The following is a 13,899-nucleotide window of genomic DNA, read 5'->3' on the forward strand; positions in this document are numbered from 1 at the left end:
AAGCAAACAGGTCAAGGCATTGGAAAGAATTATTCACCTTCAAGTAAATTACTTTGACTGAGTCAAAAATCAACAGAAGGTCTATTTACTGTTGTCTCTGCGGTGCTGTGGAGAGGGGTGTACAAGGTGGAAGCATCTGTAATGCTTTGTCACATTTCTGCCTCTGAGCTGGCACCAAAGATGCAAAACACTTGGATAACTATCAGTAAGTGAGAATGGGGAGACTGGCATGAGGAGAAATGATAGGTGTAACCAATCAATCCTTCTGCCTATTGAGAGGGATGCAGAGGTAGATGTGGCAAACAGGCTATGAAGGCTATTTGTCAACTGATCTGAGATGGAGAAAAAGGTTAGGAGGAAATACAATATTGATAGTGGTATTAATTCATAGTATAAGAATTCTGCCTTCTGAAATTCCTGGGACATGACTTCTGTGGATGCATCACAATATCAACACTGAGCAGCCCTAATATGAATGTGCTAATGCAACAACAACCCAATCTCACTGAGGCAGCAGGAAGCAGAGAAGCAACAGGTAAGACAGAAAGGGAAGGGTTTGGTCGTATCACAGAAAATATGTTTTAAGTCATATTAAAGTAACAGCCACAGACTAATGGGTAGAGTTGGAGGTCAACGAATAATGCAATGTTGTGGGTTGGTCAATGAAGATCTTTGTCTTCCGAGCACAGGGCGAATAATGATGTCGATAAATCACATTTCACACCACGCTCTAATGTGGGTCGGATACAAGCAAACCATGGGTGGCACAATTGCTGTGTTTTTGTCAGCTCTGTCAGCAGTTTGGATCCACAATGAAATACATACGCACACGCAAATAGATACGCTCACGCGTGTTAGCGGCCTGCTGTTTGCACTGGGAAAATATATGCAACCATGCACAAGCCTACACCAACTGGGCAACGCGGTGTCGTGTGCCACAAGAATGGCACCTACGCTTCCTCAAGAATGAGAACACTGTGGACCTAATGGGAGCACGGTCCCACTGTTGACACTGCCAACAAGCAGAACAACTGAGTTGTCATGCACTTCAATAACCGCCTTTTCATCTGTACTCATAAAGGCGATAACGGGGATACTTCCTGGATTTTTCTTGTCTTTATTACACTGCAGATTCAAGAATGCTGTGCAATTAAAGCTTTCAACCTGCATACCTCTACCGGGCTTTTATTTTTGATTGAAAAAACATTTATGGTATCAAGGTTAGCAGCCTCTTCTACCACGTCATGCTGTCATGTAGATGATGACGGATGGAAACTTATAACCAGTTCCAATTTGTGTAATCTTACGATTGCAAGTTTACTGAATCCTCTTATCTATGCCTGCATGTTTTTCTGAGAGTGTCCTGTTGCAAAACTATTACATGAAATCATACATCTACACTGCTGGAAACTTGTAACAGGAAGGAGCAATGGGGAAGAGAAAGAAATGGTCCATGGCGTGGTTTAATTTCAGAAAGAAAGACAACACCGGCGCTGCTTGTATTAGGGGTGAGTGATCTAATGATCTTAGATTACAGGAGATCTTAATTCGGCATACAATACCAGAGATTTTCAGGAGAACGTACGACAACTCGGTCAAGACTTTTGCCACAGTTGCTGTTCAACCATGTACTTCACAGTGGGAGGTTTTCTGCTGGTTTCACGCCTGAAAATACTAAAGGCGGAGAAGACTGTCCAAATCACACAGGCAAGCAGGCCATGACACAAAAAGTACACCGTGGAAATCACTGTGGAAATCACTGTGGAAAACACATCGAGCATGGCAGATGGGGATCACTGATGACAGGTTTTTGGAGATACATAAGTACCACATCTATTTGAGTGTATCCACAAAAGTGACCAATGAGTGGAAAACATAAGCCAGGACAGCAGAAAAAATAGAGTATAAAACACCAACTCACACCATTGTGCACACTCATCCACTCACAGTAAATGTGCTGTAAGATTAATTGCAACACTGGCATCCAGTCTCTCTAGATTATCTTCAAATGCTCTGGACTTCCTGGTTTTGCATTCTTACATCCCAACCCCTCAAGGACATCTCAAAGGACTGCAGTGCATGTGTGAAAATGACCTCATTTTGCAAACAGGCGAAAACACGTCAAGCGAATGATAGGAGTGAGCGGACAACAGAAAGACAGAATCTCATCAGAAACGGTGCAGACCGTGAATGAAGTAACTGTTTCTGCTGGTTTGGTAAATGAATGATGAGCCCTGTATATGGGTCCATGTTGGCATCCCATTAGTTCCCTTGACTAATTAATCAAGCAACAGTTGCTGTGCAGACGTCAGAGGTGATACAAGTATTCTGCTGCTTATTCAACTTACTTTTCAAGCTAATACTTTTTAATTTCATGTTGAAGACTTTGATAACCAACTTTACTCCTGCAAAGGCTGTGACTGTTACATGCGTGGGGTTCATAATGTTTTCATGTTTTCAATGATAATATTTTCATAGGTAGCTTTCAGGCTACAGCCAGCTCCACTCACCCATCAGCTCGTAGCCAGCAAAAACTTTTCACGCTTGCTGCACAGGGAGGGAAAAGTGTCCCCGTGGAGCCATGACGGTTATACTGAAATGTTTATGTATACTTTTGCAAATATACGATGTCAACGATAGCTCATCAACTTCTCCTTAGTTAGTTGCACGTCTGGTTAGTGTTAGCATGATAAAAAAAAAAAAAAAAGAAGTAAAATTCTACTATGGTGAGCAAAAATATAAGAAACGTTTTAAATACCTAATGCAGTCCACATAAAGCTGAATTATCTTATCGATTGGCCACGTCAACAAAAGGGGAAAATGTGGAACGTTTCCTTTAAAAAAAGCTGTTGTCATGAATTGTACAAGTCTTCACTGGTGCTCTTAATACAGCAGTTGATGAGAGTATATAGATTACTTGTACCCTGTTATAACAGTGGAGCTTTGGCACAATTAAGTAACACGCGTGGCTTTATTTCGACTGTTTCTAAAAAGGTAGCTGCATTAAGGCGAAACATCTCTGAAGGCCCACTTGTTTGCATTCATGACCGTAAATGACGGGGTACTCTACAGCGTAGAGCCCAGGCCATGTTTAAATTCACCACCAGTGGGTAAACGGATCGAAAAGAGGGAAAGAAAAGAAAGACACAGAGTGCCAAATGTGTGTGTGTGTGTGTGTGTGTGTTGGCGTGCGCGTACGTGTGTTTGTGCGCGTGCATGGGTTCGCAAGAGTGAGCGAGGGAAACAACAGAAAGGGAGGGAGGAATGTCAAACACCAACAGCATTCCTATGTTTCTCCTTGCACTGCCTGCAGCACTTTTACATTGTGTTTTCCTCTTTTGTGTAACTTCACTGTTCATAAGTCAACTATGGTACATGGTGGGGGGGCGGCTGAGAAAGAAAAGCATGGCTGCTGCATGCATCAATTCTCAACTAAAAGGTTAAAAACAAGCATGTGACATGAAATCTCCCTATTTTGGCACCTTTGCATAAGGGCTAAAATGGCCATTGCATATTCACACTTTTTTTTTTTTTTAAAACAACCACTTCAACAAACATATGTGATAAGAAGCATTGTGTTATCTCCAGTAATGTTAAGAAATGTTATAAACATCAATTTACGTTTAATTTCAAACCACTTCAGCCCACTCTAAATGGCCTTTTCATGCGATTTGTTCATAAACACGGGAAGACCTGATCCTTGAAAAAGACGCCTCGGCCAAAGGTCATCAAAACACCACGATCAAACATGTAAACTCCACATCAAACGGATCAGAACAGAATCCTGATAAACCCACCAAACCAAGGATGAGTCCAAACTGAGGTCAAACCTCTCTGAACTCCAACACGTTCATCAAACTGTTTCCGAACCTTTTTATAATTTTTCGTTTACATGAACTTGTGCTTGTGGATGTGCTTTGCCGCATCAATTATATCAACATACAAGTATTACCGCAATCATATTATGTGGTTTTAAGAATTTGAGCATATCTGGTTTTATCATATGCCAACATCCTGTCAGCATTAACTACATATAATGACTATAACAATTGGGCATCGCGTGAGAAGAGAAATAAAAACTGACTAACTTTTTGTTTTCGTGGAAATGAGCATGAGTGGATCTGTAGCAAATTAATGCAACACTCTTGTGAGTACAGCTTGATAATACAATGCTTTTGTTTTACATATGGGAGACAGTCTTTCACACATTAGATTAACTGATTACTGTGAGGTGAATCAAAGGCCACAGGCAGTAGCTGATTTGTGCATGATTGTATAGGTGCTTTCATATGGTGTGTTAAAGACACACGGATAACAACTGTATTACATGTACTCCGCACATGTGCTTCCTTTCAGTGACCACTTTAATCTCCAACTAACCCTAAATAAATTTCTTACACCTAGTCTGTCCTTCATTGTCGCGTGTACTTGACTTCTAACCCAAAACGCTGAAATTCAAGGCGGTTAAAAAGCTGACTGACCACACTGTGTCTTGGCTGTTGAGATGAAGAGCAGCTTGCAACAGAAATAAATATTTGGTGAATACTGCTAAAGCATCCAACTTGCATCTGCACCATCGATGACAGCTCTCCCAATTCAGCAAAGTAGCCTAAACAAGGTTAAGTGTCCATTTTGAATTCTTTCTCTAGCTCCTATTGTTCCAACATCTGGGCAGCGGTGCGTCTCAGCTCAGTAGAAGGCCATAATAATCCAGATTATTCAGACCATAGCCCTCTAAATCAGACAGATGTGGGCATTACCTAGATAAGTAGGAGTCACGTGCAGGGATGCAAACATTGTTCATCTTTTAAACTGAACAAATTCGCAGTTAGTGATGAGTGCTGAATAGTAGAAATCAACGTCACGGCAATGTTACGTTAACCTGCGGTGGGGGTAAAAGGCCATGCCAGTACTCATTCAAAGGGAACAGAAACCGCACAATTACCGCGAAGCCACGTTGAAAACGTTTGCCAAAAACAAAAAAATAAATGGTCTTCCACCTGAAATGAAAAGTTTCTGCTTTTCTCAAACATAACGTAACATAAAGTCCGACAACAAGCGCGGCGTGTGAATAGATGCTATGTCTGCCCAGTGTACCGCAGATGCAGAGGCAACCAAACGTGATCATGATCAGTAAAACATTTTTTTTTTTGGAGAGGGGGGGGGGGGGGGGGGGGGAGACGCTACTTAACCGTAATGGAAAACTTACCCAGAGAAAGCTGAATGAAGCAGAAGACAAAGGCTAGAAACCTGCCCAGGGAGAAACCAGGTATCTGCTCCATATTTTCTGTAAAATCCACATAGGGTCGCCAGCCCAAAAGTTGAGCTGTCTCCCTGGACGGTTACTTCTCAAAAAAAGTCTCGTTGAAAAAAGGCTCACACAAAAAAAAAAATAAACGGTTAAAAACGAGCTATAGAGCCAAATTTCAGCATCTCACTCCCGATCTACATGTGCTCTACACACTGTTAACGTAAAACTGTTAGTAAAAAACAAATAAAAGTTAACTCCCCTTGATTACACACTACGCTGTAGAAGTCTCGCACCTCTTCACGCTCCCCAGAAGTCACAGCGAGTGAAGAAAAAAACACACATATCCTTCCGCTTAAGTCACGGTGAGGATCTATCGCGGGGCCAAAAAGATATTAAAAACTTTGGGGGGGAAAAAATTAAATACAATATAAGGATTTGTATCGCCTGTTTGAAATGTTTTGAAATAACCGTTGGGCAATTAATTTTGAATAGAAAAATAAGAGAGAAAAATGTGAAGTTTTCGTTCTCAGTGGCGGAGGAATTTTTTTCTCTCATTTTTCTACTTCTCGTGGAGCCTGGTATGACTCAAAATTAACCCGTTCAATGATTTTTCTTTCTTCTTTACTCTCCGCTAAATACACGTTTTTCCCCGTTAAGTTTTTTTTTACACCCACTCTTTGGTACCAACGTTTAAAGCTTTTTAAGCAGCCAGGGCCAGATTGTATATGCCAGTGTGCCAGGTAATTTAGGTGAAAAAAAGTTTAAACGAGTTTAAACTCAAAAGTAATGGTGGATTAAGAACATGCACATGACTAAATAACGGTTGATAGCTGATTTAAAGTGTTGATACAGGATGTCTTGCAACTGGTTTCAGGTTTTGTCACCACTTTCTCAGGTGAACTCTGGCCCTGCAGTCATGACTGGCAGAGCTGCATTGCACTAATGATGAGATTTTAGAAGTGATTTTGTTTGTGTGGAATTATACAAACGAATGGTTAGTTGAATATTGGCTATATTGAGCCCTTACAAAAGACAAAAAAAACTTTGCCAGAACCAATCAATGGCCTACTGTACATTCTTCTAAACTTTCTTTGTCTTTTTTTTTGTCACAGAGGTGCCAAAACGTTTCATGAATCAAACAAGCTGCACATTGAAATATACAGATTCATCCCGATGTTTGAAGCTTAAGTATTTGTTATATCTTAGTTTGTATCTAATAGATTTAAAAAAAAAAGAAAAAATTTAGAGTAGTTTATCTCTTTTTAAAAAAACTCCAAATCCCGTTGTTGCTTCATTTTTCTGGAAGCTACTAAGCACAACCAAACAGTGGTACTGTCCTTTGTACACTCACTTCTGTACAGCCAAGCATTCAGTCAACCTTTCACAGAAATCCTAAACTAATTATCCCTTAATTAGGGTGAATGATCCAGGTGTAAATCACAGGCTCATCACGACAGCAAGACCACGTCTCATCCCAGTGATTTGTTTGTCTTTACACCCCATTAGAAAAACATTGCCAAGCCTCCTGCTGCTGCAAGGGGCCCTTTGTCCTCTATTCAACCCTGCTGAAAGGCCTGGAACCAGAGGAGAGCAAATTGATCTCCTCAGGGGTCCGTACTGACAATGCTTTTGTTGCTGTGGCCAAAGTCAAACTCTTGCTCTGCATGCGTGGCTGGATGTCAGGTGCTGGCACGACAACAAATGCTGCAGACATTTGGTCAGATGCTGTTTTCACTGACAGACCTGGCCTCGTGTTTGCTTCTTTTCCTCCACATGTGTCGCGTTGTGAGCACATCCCGTGTTAATATTTTCTAAGTGAAATCATTTGAAAAAGCCTGTCAATAGTAATGTGAGATAAATCAGATCGGAGGATAACTTAGTCTGCAGTACTGTTTTCTTAATGATGTCACTCCAGATGTGGGCTTCTGTAGTTCGGGAGAGATGGGATGATAGAGGGTGCGGCCCTGCCGCTTAAGCAGAAAATGCTGATTAGTTCCTCCCGGTGTCTGCTCTAATGAAAGACCACAGATGTACAAACAGTTTTTGGAAGAAAAAAAGCTTTTGAAAACGAGGTGTTGGGAAAAGCTCTTATTTTACAGACACCTCGAATCTATTTGAGCGACCTTTGAATTAAATAAATTAAAAAGAAAAAACTGCGATGGACTGGCGGCCTGTCCAGGGTGTACCCTGCCTCTTGCCCATTGACTGCTGGGATAGGCTCCAGCCCCCCCCGCGACCCGACCGACGGATTCAGCGGTATAGATAATGGATGGATGGATGGATGGATAAAAAGAAAAAAACAGCTTTAAGTGTCCTGTTTACCATGACAGAAACTTGGCAACTTTATCAAGCTCTATCAAGCAGAGAGATAAGAGGTTGTTTTTAAAGGGCTGAATACATTTACGAACACCAGTAAAACTCAGTTTGAAGACTTGTTAGAGAGAAAGAAAAAATAGACCCAGAACATCAGCTTTCATACAGCCCATTTTGGGTCAGCTCCCATGAGTATTAGCTCTTTGTATATCAGGTATACCACAGAGTAGTAATAAAACTTGGCCTGGATCAGAGCCATCCGACGCTGCCATGCTGGTGAGAGAGCAGCCTTCATCAATGCTGGGGCTCCTCACGCTGATTCTGAGCTCATCAGTCAGGGTGACTCCAGCTGTCAGCTAGTAGATTTATACTACAGAACATGGCTGATTACGCAAGGAAGGTTTGGAGTGTATGTGTTCTTGTGCGCTCCCCTTAACCATAAACAAGCCATCTTCCCACAGTTTAATTCGCCATCAGAAATCAAATCATTAACTGTTATCCGGGAAGAATATCTGCGTTTACATTTGACAGTGGAGTCGGCATGGAGTGGGTATGATGCCTTTCTATATTTAGCAGCAGCAGGGACTGATACACTTTTCATTACCCGGCTGTGGCAGCTGATTTGCTTGCATCAGCAGTTGTACAGAACTGAGCCTCTGGTTGCTTTTATGTTGTTCAGAGATACTTTATACCTATTAGACACTGATGGCATTTTGAAAACAATACTGTTAGCCTTTTTTTGGTGCAAGCATGCAGGCCTCACTGAGATCAGCTTTAGTTACAGCAAGTGTTGACTAACAGGCATTTTATGCTGGCTTTGCTGAGATGGACATTCATCAGCCGCGATTAGTAGGTGTGAAGCCTTTGCTGCTTTCTGTGCTTTCATCAAAATTTTCTGCACAGTTTGTGCCAGAAGTATCTTCTCCTTTAATGTAATATTTTCTGTGTAAGCAGAGCTGGCAGACAGGAAGCTAAAGGAGATATATTTAGGGCTGATTAACACTTCTTCGCTTTTAAGTGATCGGTTAAGGCTGCTGCAAGGGAAGCAGCCTGGAAACAACTTTACTGTCTGTGTTATGCCTGCCCTCTTTTGTGAAGATCTGAGGATTTAATGATTAGAGGTTTGAATTAAATGAGTGTATCTCAGTTGGAAGGTAGTGTTTTACTCTCAGATCTCCTTGTGCGGGGATCAGCAGCCACTAATTGGGTCAACAAAATGAGAAGCCACATGGTACCTAATTTAAGGAGGCATAGATCCGATATAAGGGTTTCCAAGTATTTAATCACAGAAAACCATTTTACTGTGTGAACTTCAGGTTATATGAGTCAAATGTCAACATTGGGGGCAATAATGTTCTCAAAAGTGAAAAAAATCTCACAGATCTGCACTGTGAGTTTAATCATTTACTTGATCAGATATGGGATAATCACCAAATAAAGTAAACATTCAGGCGCAAAGTGTTTTACCAGCTTTAGTTTCATTGTAAAATATATTGAACCCAAGGTGAGGAACCATGAATAAAAAGTGTAGTTTTTTATTGCACGTTATGGCACCAAACTGATTTATTGTAACGGCATAATCTATTAACATTCAGCTGAAGTTGTCATCTGAGCCCATAATTACTTTCCTCTCAGTGAAGCCACATGACATAACCAACAGCGTCACGCGGAAGAGTCCATGCAAAATGAAAGAACAGTTGTAATGCTAGCTCTCATTAGTCGTTACATTCCTGTGGCTGTCGACACGCAGCACATGCTACAGGACATGTTACACCAATGTAGCATTTGGCAGTGGTCACCTTCCTCAAGGAAAGCAGAGATTTTGTGGGTGTGTTTGTGTGAGGATCCAAGACAGTGTGCGTGAGTGAATGTCTGCACTGGGCGTTCCACAGTGGTCAAAGGCTGGAGAGTCAGCGAGTGCGAAGCCACTTTGTGACCATCCGTGATGAGGGCAGAGACCTCTGTAGAGGGGTCTCTGGTGAGGAGATGAGGGGTGCTGGCAGAGAGGCAAGGGAACAGGTGATGAAGGAAAGGTGGGAGGTGGAGGAGGAGGAGGAGGAGGAGGAGGGGTGCGTGTATGTGAACACATCCTGTAAACTGACCTAAGGCTGTGGCAGGGCCAGGTGGACAGGAATGTGCTGTTGTGTGTGGATGGGATCCTCCCTTGAGTGCCCCAGCATGCCCACCATCACCCCACACCAGCAGGCTATTTATATTGCACTGTGGGAAAATAACGGCCCCGCCAGTGTCATCTGGATCCTGCAAGGTTTATATTCCCCACCCACACGCACATGTACATAACACCACTCTCACTCCCAACTCCTTAAGTCACAAACAACTTATGATTGAACTGCAGCATGCTGCCCAATAGGCACTGCAGCTCTTTGCTCTGGTGGTATTACTGTGGGTGTTTATCATTATCCTTGTGTTACCCTAAAACAGCTTTAAGCTACGTTCACTTCACAAAGGATGGTTTAGATTTGGGCTTAGATACACAGAGCATCACCTCAGGCTAAGCTAAAGACACAAGACCATAGTCTTAGCTGCTTTTATGTTAATGTACTCAGCGCAATAACCAGGAGCCAGAGTTTGAACACTTTGATGGGATGTTGAAAACAAACACACGTATGCTCTCATGCACGGGGAATTCTTATTTGATGGGAGAAAACATTCCCCAGTCTTTAAAACTCTGGGATGGATACAGTCACTATCTGAAAATGAAGGTGTAAATTATGACACTTGAAGAGCAATTGTGCAGATCTAGCTCCTGACTGGATGAAAAAAAAAAAATATCCCTTTTCCAGAACAAACTGATTGAAATCACAATGTAAGTTTTTTGTACTTGTCTTAATTTGTGTTAGTTTTGATGCCTCTTGAAAGTAGCAACTGAGGTGACTTACGGCATGGCGAGCAACTTGCCATAACAAATCTCAATAGATTACTGATGACATCTGGATTTGAGAAGGGCCTCATGAGGCGAGCAACTCCCTCCAAAGTCACCTCATACATTAACACATAGTGTATCGGCAGGCACATGGTGCCAAAATACAAACACACAAACATACTGACATGTACAAGTCAAGGCTCTTTTGTAATGCGGAGTACATTTTGGTCAAACTAATTTGACTTCAAACACAACAAATGGCACCGAAGACATGCAAGGACAAACCAGAGCCGAACAGTAACAGGATACTTCGAGGCGTTGCGTAAGATACAAAACATCTTCTTTTAGACAGTTTCGTGCAGAGCCTTCACCTGCGTGAGTTCTTTTTGAAGATCTTTTCGCGTTTTTCGGTGAGCCGTAAGTGTAACATGTGTTCAAACCATGTTTGTCGAAGAATTCGTGCATTTCACTCACACGCTGAAAGTTATAGAGGGTGTAAAAAGAGTGTGCTGACCCGTCCTCCAGGGTTAATTGTATCATAAATTCACAAGCTGCTAAAAGACAGGCATGGCTGGAATTCACACATCAGCCCTCACTTTCTCACAGCCACAGATAAACTCTTTGTATGGTTGTGTGTGTGTGTTAGATACGACACTACTGACAAAGTGTTATAATTTGAACAAATAGATTGATAAATCAGAACAACTGGGATGAAAGAGATAGTACTCAGGTAAATATTTACATTCCGTGTATCACATCATATTAACCTTCGCAGTAACCCACTGAAATGCCATTCAGTATTGCAGAGGTGGGTTTTTGACCAGGCACTGACTCATTGTGCCATATGAAGAATCTCCAACCAAGGTCACAAACAATCACTTATATGTGTGTGTCTTTTCTTCTCCTCCCTCACATTTTCCCGTCTCATTTCAGTCTTCCACCTTTATATCCTGTTTTTCTTTTACACATGTGTTTACTCACCGAAGGGACCATCTAAGAGCTTGGTATAAAATCGAGGGTCCTGGTGTGTGTTGAGGTAACAGAATAGACACTGGGAGCAGATCAGGTCTCGGGCTATGCAAAACTCCCTACACTGACCCCCCCACGTGAGAAGTCACCGGTTCCCAGGACCCGATGTGTACGTTTGAGGGGCAATAACTCACCAGGTCCTTCGACTTCCTCTTTTGGCCTCCTGCCTTTTATGACCTTCTCTCTGCCATACAGCTGCTGCTTCTGCAGCTTCCCTCTGTTCTCATTGGACGGGGCAGGGGTTTTCAGGGAAGAGGATGAAGAGGAAGAGACAGGGAGGCAGCTGGGATGAGGTGAGAAGCTGGTTTGATGCAACACATTTTTATTGTGGCCATTACAGACGAGGCAGTGGACACATCCATGGGTCTGCTTCGTACTTCACTTTCCCACCACACTGGATATGTGCAGAGGAAAATTACAGCCCTCACTTAAAACCAGCAATGTTTACCTCTGTGTTTCACCGCCTCTTCTTTTGTAAACACCCTGTTAGCATTTGGGAAGTGAGGACACCAATTGCCATGCTTGTTTTCATAATGAATCAATTTACTCAGTTGTTGACAGGTCGGGGCTGCAGACAGGTCAGAGTAGCACTGGAGCCAAGATGCTGTGATATGCACAGAAAGTGTTTTGCTGAAACATGCACCGTCGTACTTTGGGAAAAAAAGAAACAAAACAAAAAAAAACAAATATCTGGATTGCAGTAAATGTTGCTCCAAAACCTGTTGATTTAGCTCAGTTGCTGGTAACCTGTTTCATGTGCTCTAATGTGCCTCATTGCTGGCTTCTGAAATGAGCACTGATGGTCATTCTGCCCTCTAGTTAAGACGACACAACATCCATGATATCTGCAAATATGATCTTTGCGTTGCAGTTTTAACTTATATTTGCGGAGGCAGTGTAGAACAATGTTTCCCAAGAATAATTTTTCAGAATAATTTCTGAGCTGGTGCAGTGATTTCCATTCCAGCACCATGTCTGTTTTGATGCAGCACCAACTAAAGGCCCAAAGATCACTGTCATTCAATAACAGATTTTTCAGATTTCTTTCCTTTGGATTCTTTTAATATGTTGATGACATTATGAATTATTTGCCCGCTTAGAGGTTGCACCCCTGTCCGTCTGAAAACTCACGCCTTTGTTTTACATGCCAGTGACATTTTGCTAATGAGCCTAGAGGGAAATCTTTTCCCAGTGTCACTGCTCTCCAATCCGAGGCTGCCACTGCTCAGACTTCTTTTAAAACAGGTTGTTAGTATCAAATCAGCATTTATCCTTTAACAAATCTTATGGTTTTCATTTTTCAACTAAAGAAAGGGTTCGAAATGCTTGCACGCCATTGGATTCTAAGTGAAGCAGGGTCATAGTGGTCACATGATGAGGCAAGATTTACAGTTTTTTTTAAAAACTTCATGACAGATCATTTATAATTTCGTCGTTGAAAAAACAAAAACTATTTGGACAGTGGTGACCCTCCTACCTTTCCTCCAGTTTCACGAAGAGCTCATCCTGTTAAAAGCTGATGGATGGTTTGTTTACCTCCGTAAACCCATGATACCGTCTCTGCTGCCACTATCAGTCCAATCTTTTGAACCGTGGGCAAACAAAACATGCAAAATGAGTTTTAATAGCATTCACTTCAGCCTCAATTGTGCATTTTCTTTTGTGATTATCCAAAATGACACCGTATAAGAGGGCTCTTGCATGCCTCTTTTATACTAACGTTGGGTTACTACTAGGTGTGTGTATAGTGCTGAGTGCTGCATTTTTGTGATTTTTAAGCAAAACATTTCCTGTGTGTCAAAGTCATCTTATTTATCCATTAAGTCCTGTTGCAACATAAAAGGCCCTTACGGTCTTAATGGATTGATGAGATAATATGAGTGAGGTCCACCAACTGTGTGGCCAACAGTGGGAGAAAATCAAGGCTTTTGTAGCTGATTGCTGACCAGATGTTTGCCTCTGTGAAAGTTAAAAGCTAATATGCTTAAGTAGCTCTGCCAGTCAGCTTCACTGAAACTCTGGCTCTAGATTTTGGTAAAGGTGACGCTAATTTGAGGTGCTGTTTCTTTAAGATTACACAAGACCAAGTCAAATATTGGTGGGCGGACCTGTGGTTCTGTCTGCGTCTGAAGCCAGAAGTTTTCCTGAAAACTGATAAGCGTGTAGAAGACAGTGGCATTGGAGTGAGTGCGCGTGCCCGTGTGTGTGCGTCTGTGTGTTTCAATCAGGCTATGTGTGTCTAGTACATGTGCCATATCCCTGACCTCTGATCACACAAAGTATTTTAATCCAATCAGCTTCGTTTTCACATGACTGTCACACACTCGCTGCTGCCATGGTAACCTGCAGGGGAGGAAGAGAAAGAGCTGGAGAGAAAGACCGGCATGCTGTCGCCTCTTTAATCACTTTGAAGTCGACACAT

The 13,899-nt window shown here is 42.1% G+C and overlaps 1 protein-coding gene across 1 annotated transcript in view; it reads right to left on the bottom strand.

Moving 5' to 3' along the window:
- Positions 1-5,606, bottom strand: part of notch2 (notch receptor 2) — a 42,783-nt gene extending 37,177 nt beyond the window's left edge. The window contains exon 1 of the mRNA XM_075485181.1: positions 5,210-5,606. Coding sequence (XP_075341296.1) covers positions 5,210-5,282 — 73 coding nt within the window. The 5' untranslated portion in view covers positions 5,283-5,606. The remainder of the gene's footprint in view (positions 1-5,209) is intronic.
- Positions 5,607-13,899: the final 8,293 nt, after the last annotated feature.

Source organism: Odontesthes bonariensis, chromosome 15 (assembly GCF_027942865.1).
Source record: "Odontesthes bonariensis isolate fOdoBon6 chromosome 15, fOdoBon6.hap1, whole genome shotgun sequence".
NCBI classification, from domain to species: Eukaryota; Metazoa; Chordata; class Actinopteri; order Atheriniformes; family Atherinopsidae; genus Odontesthes; species Odontesthes bonariensis.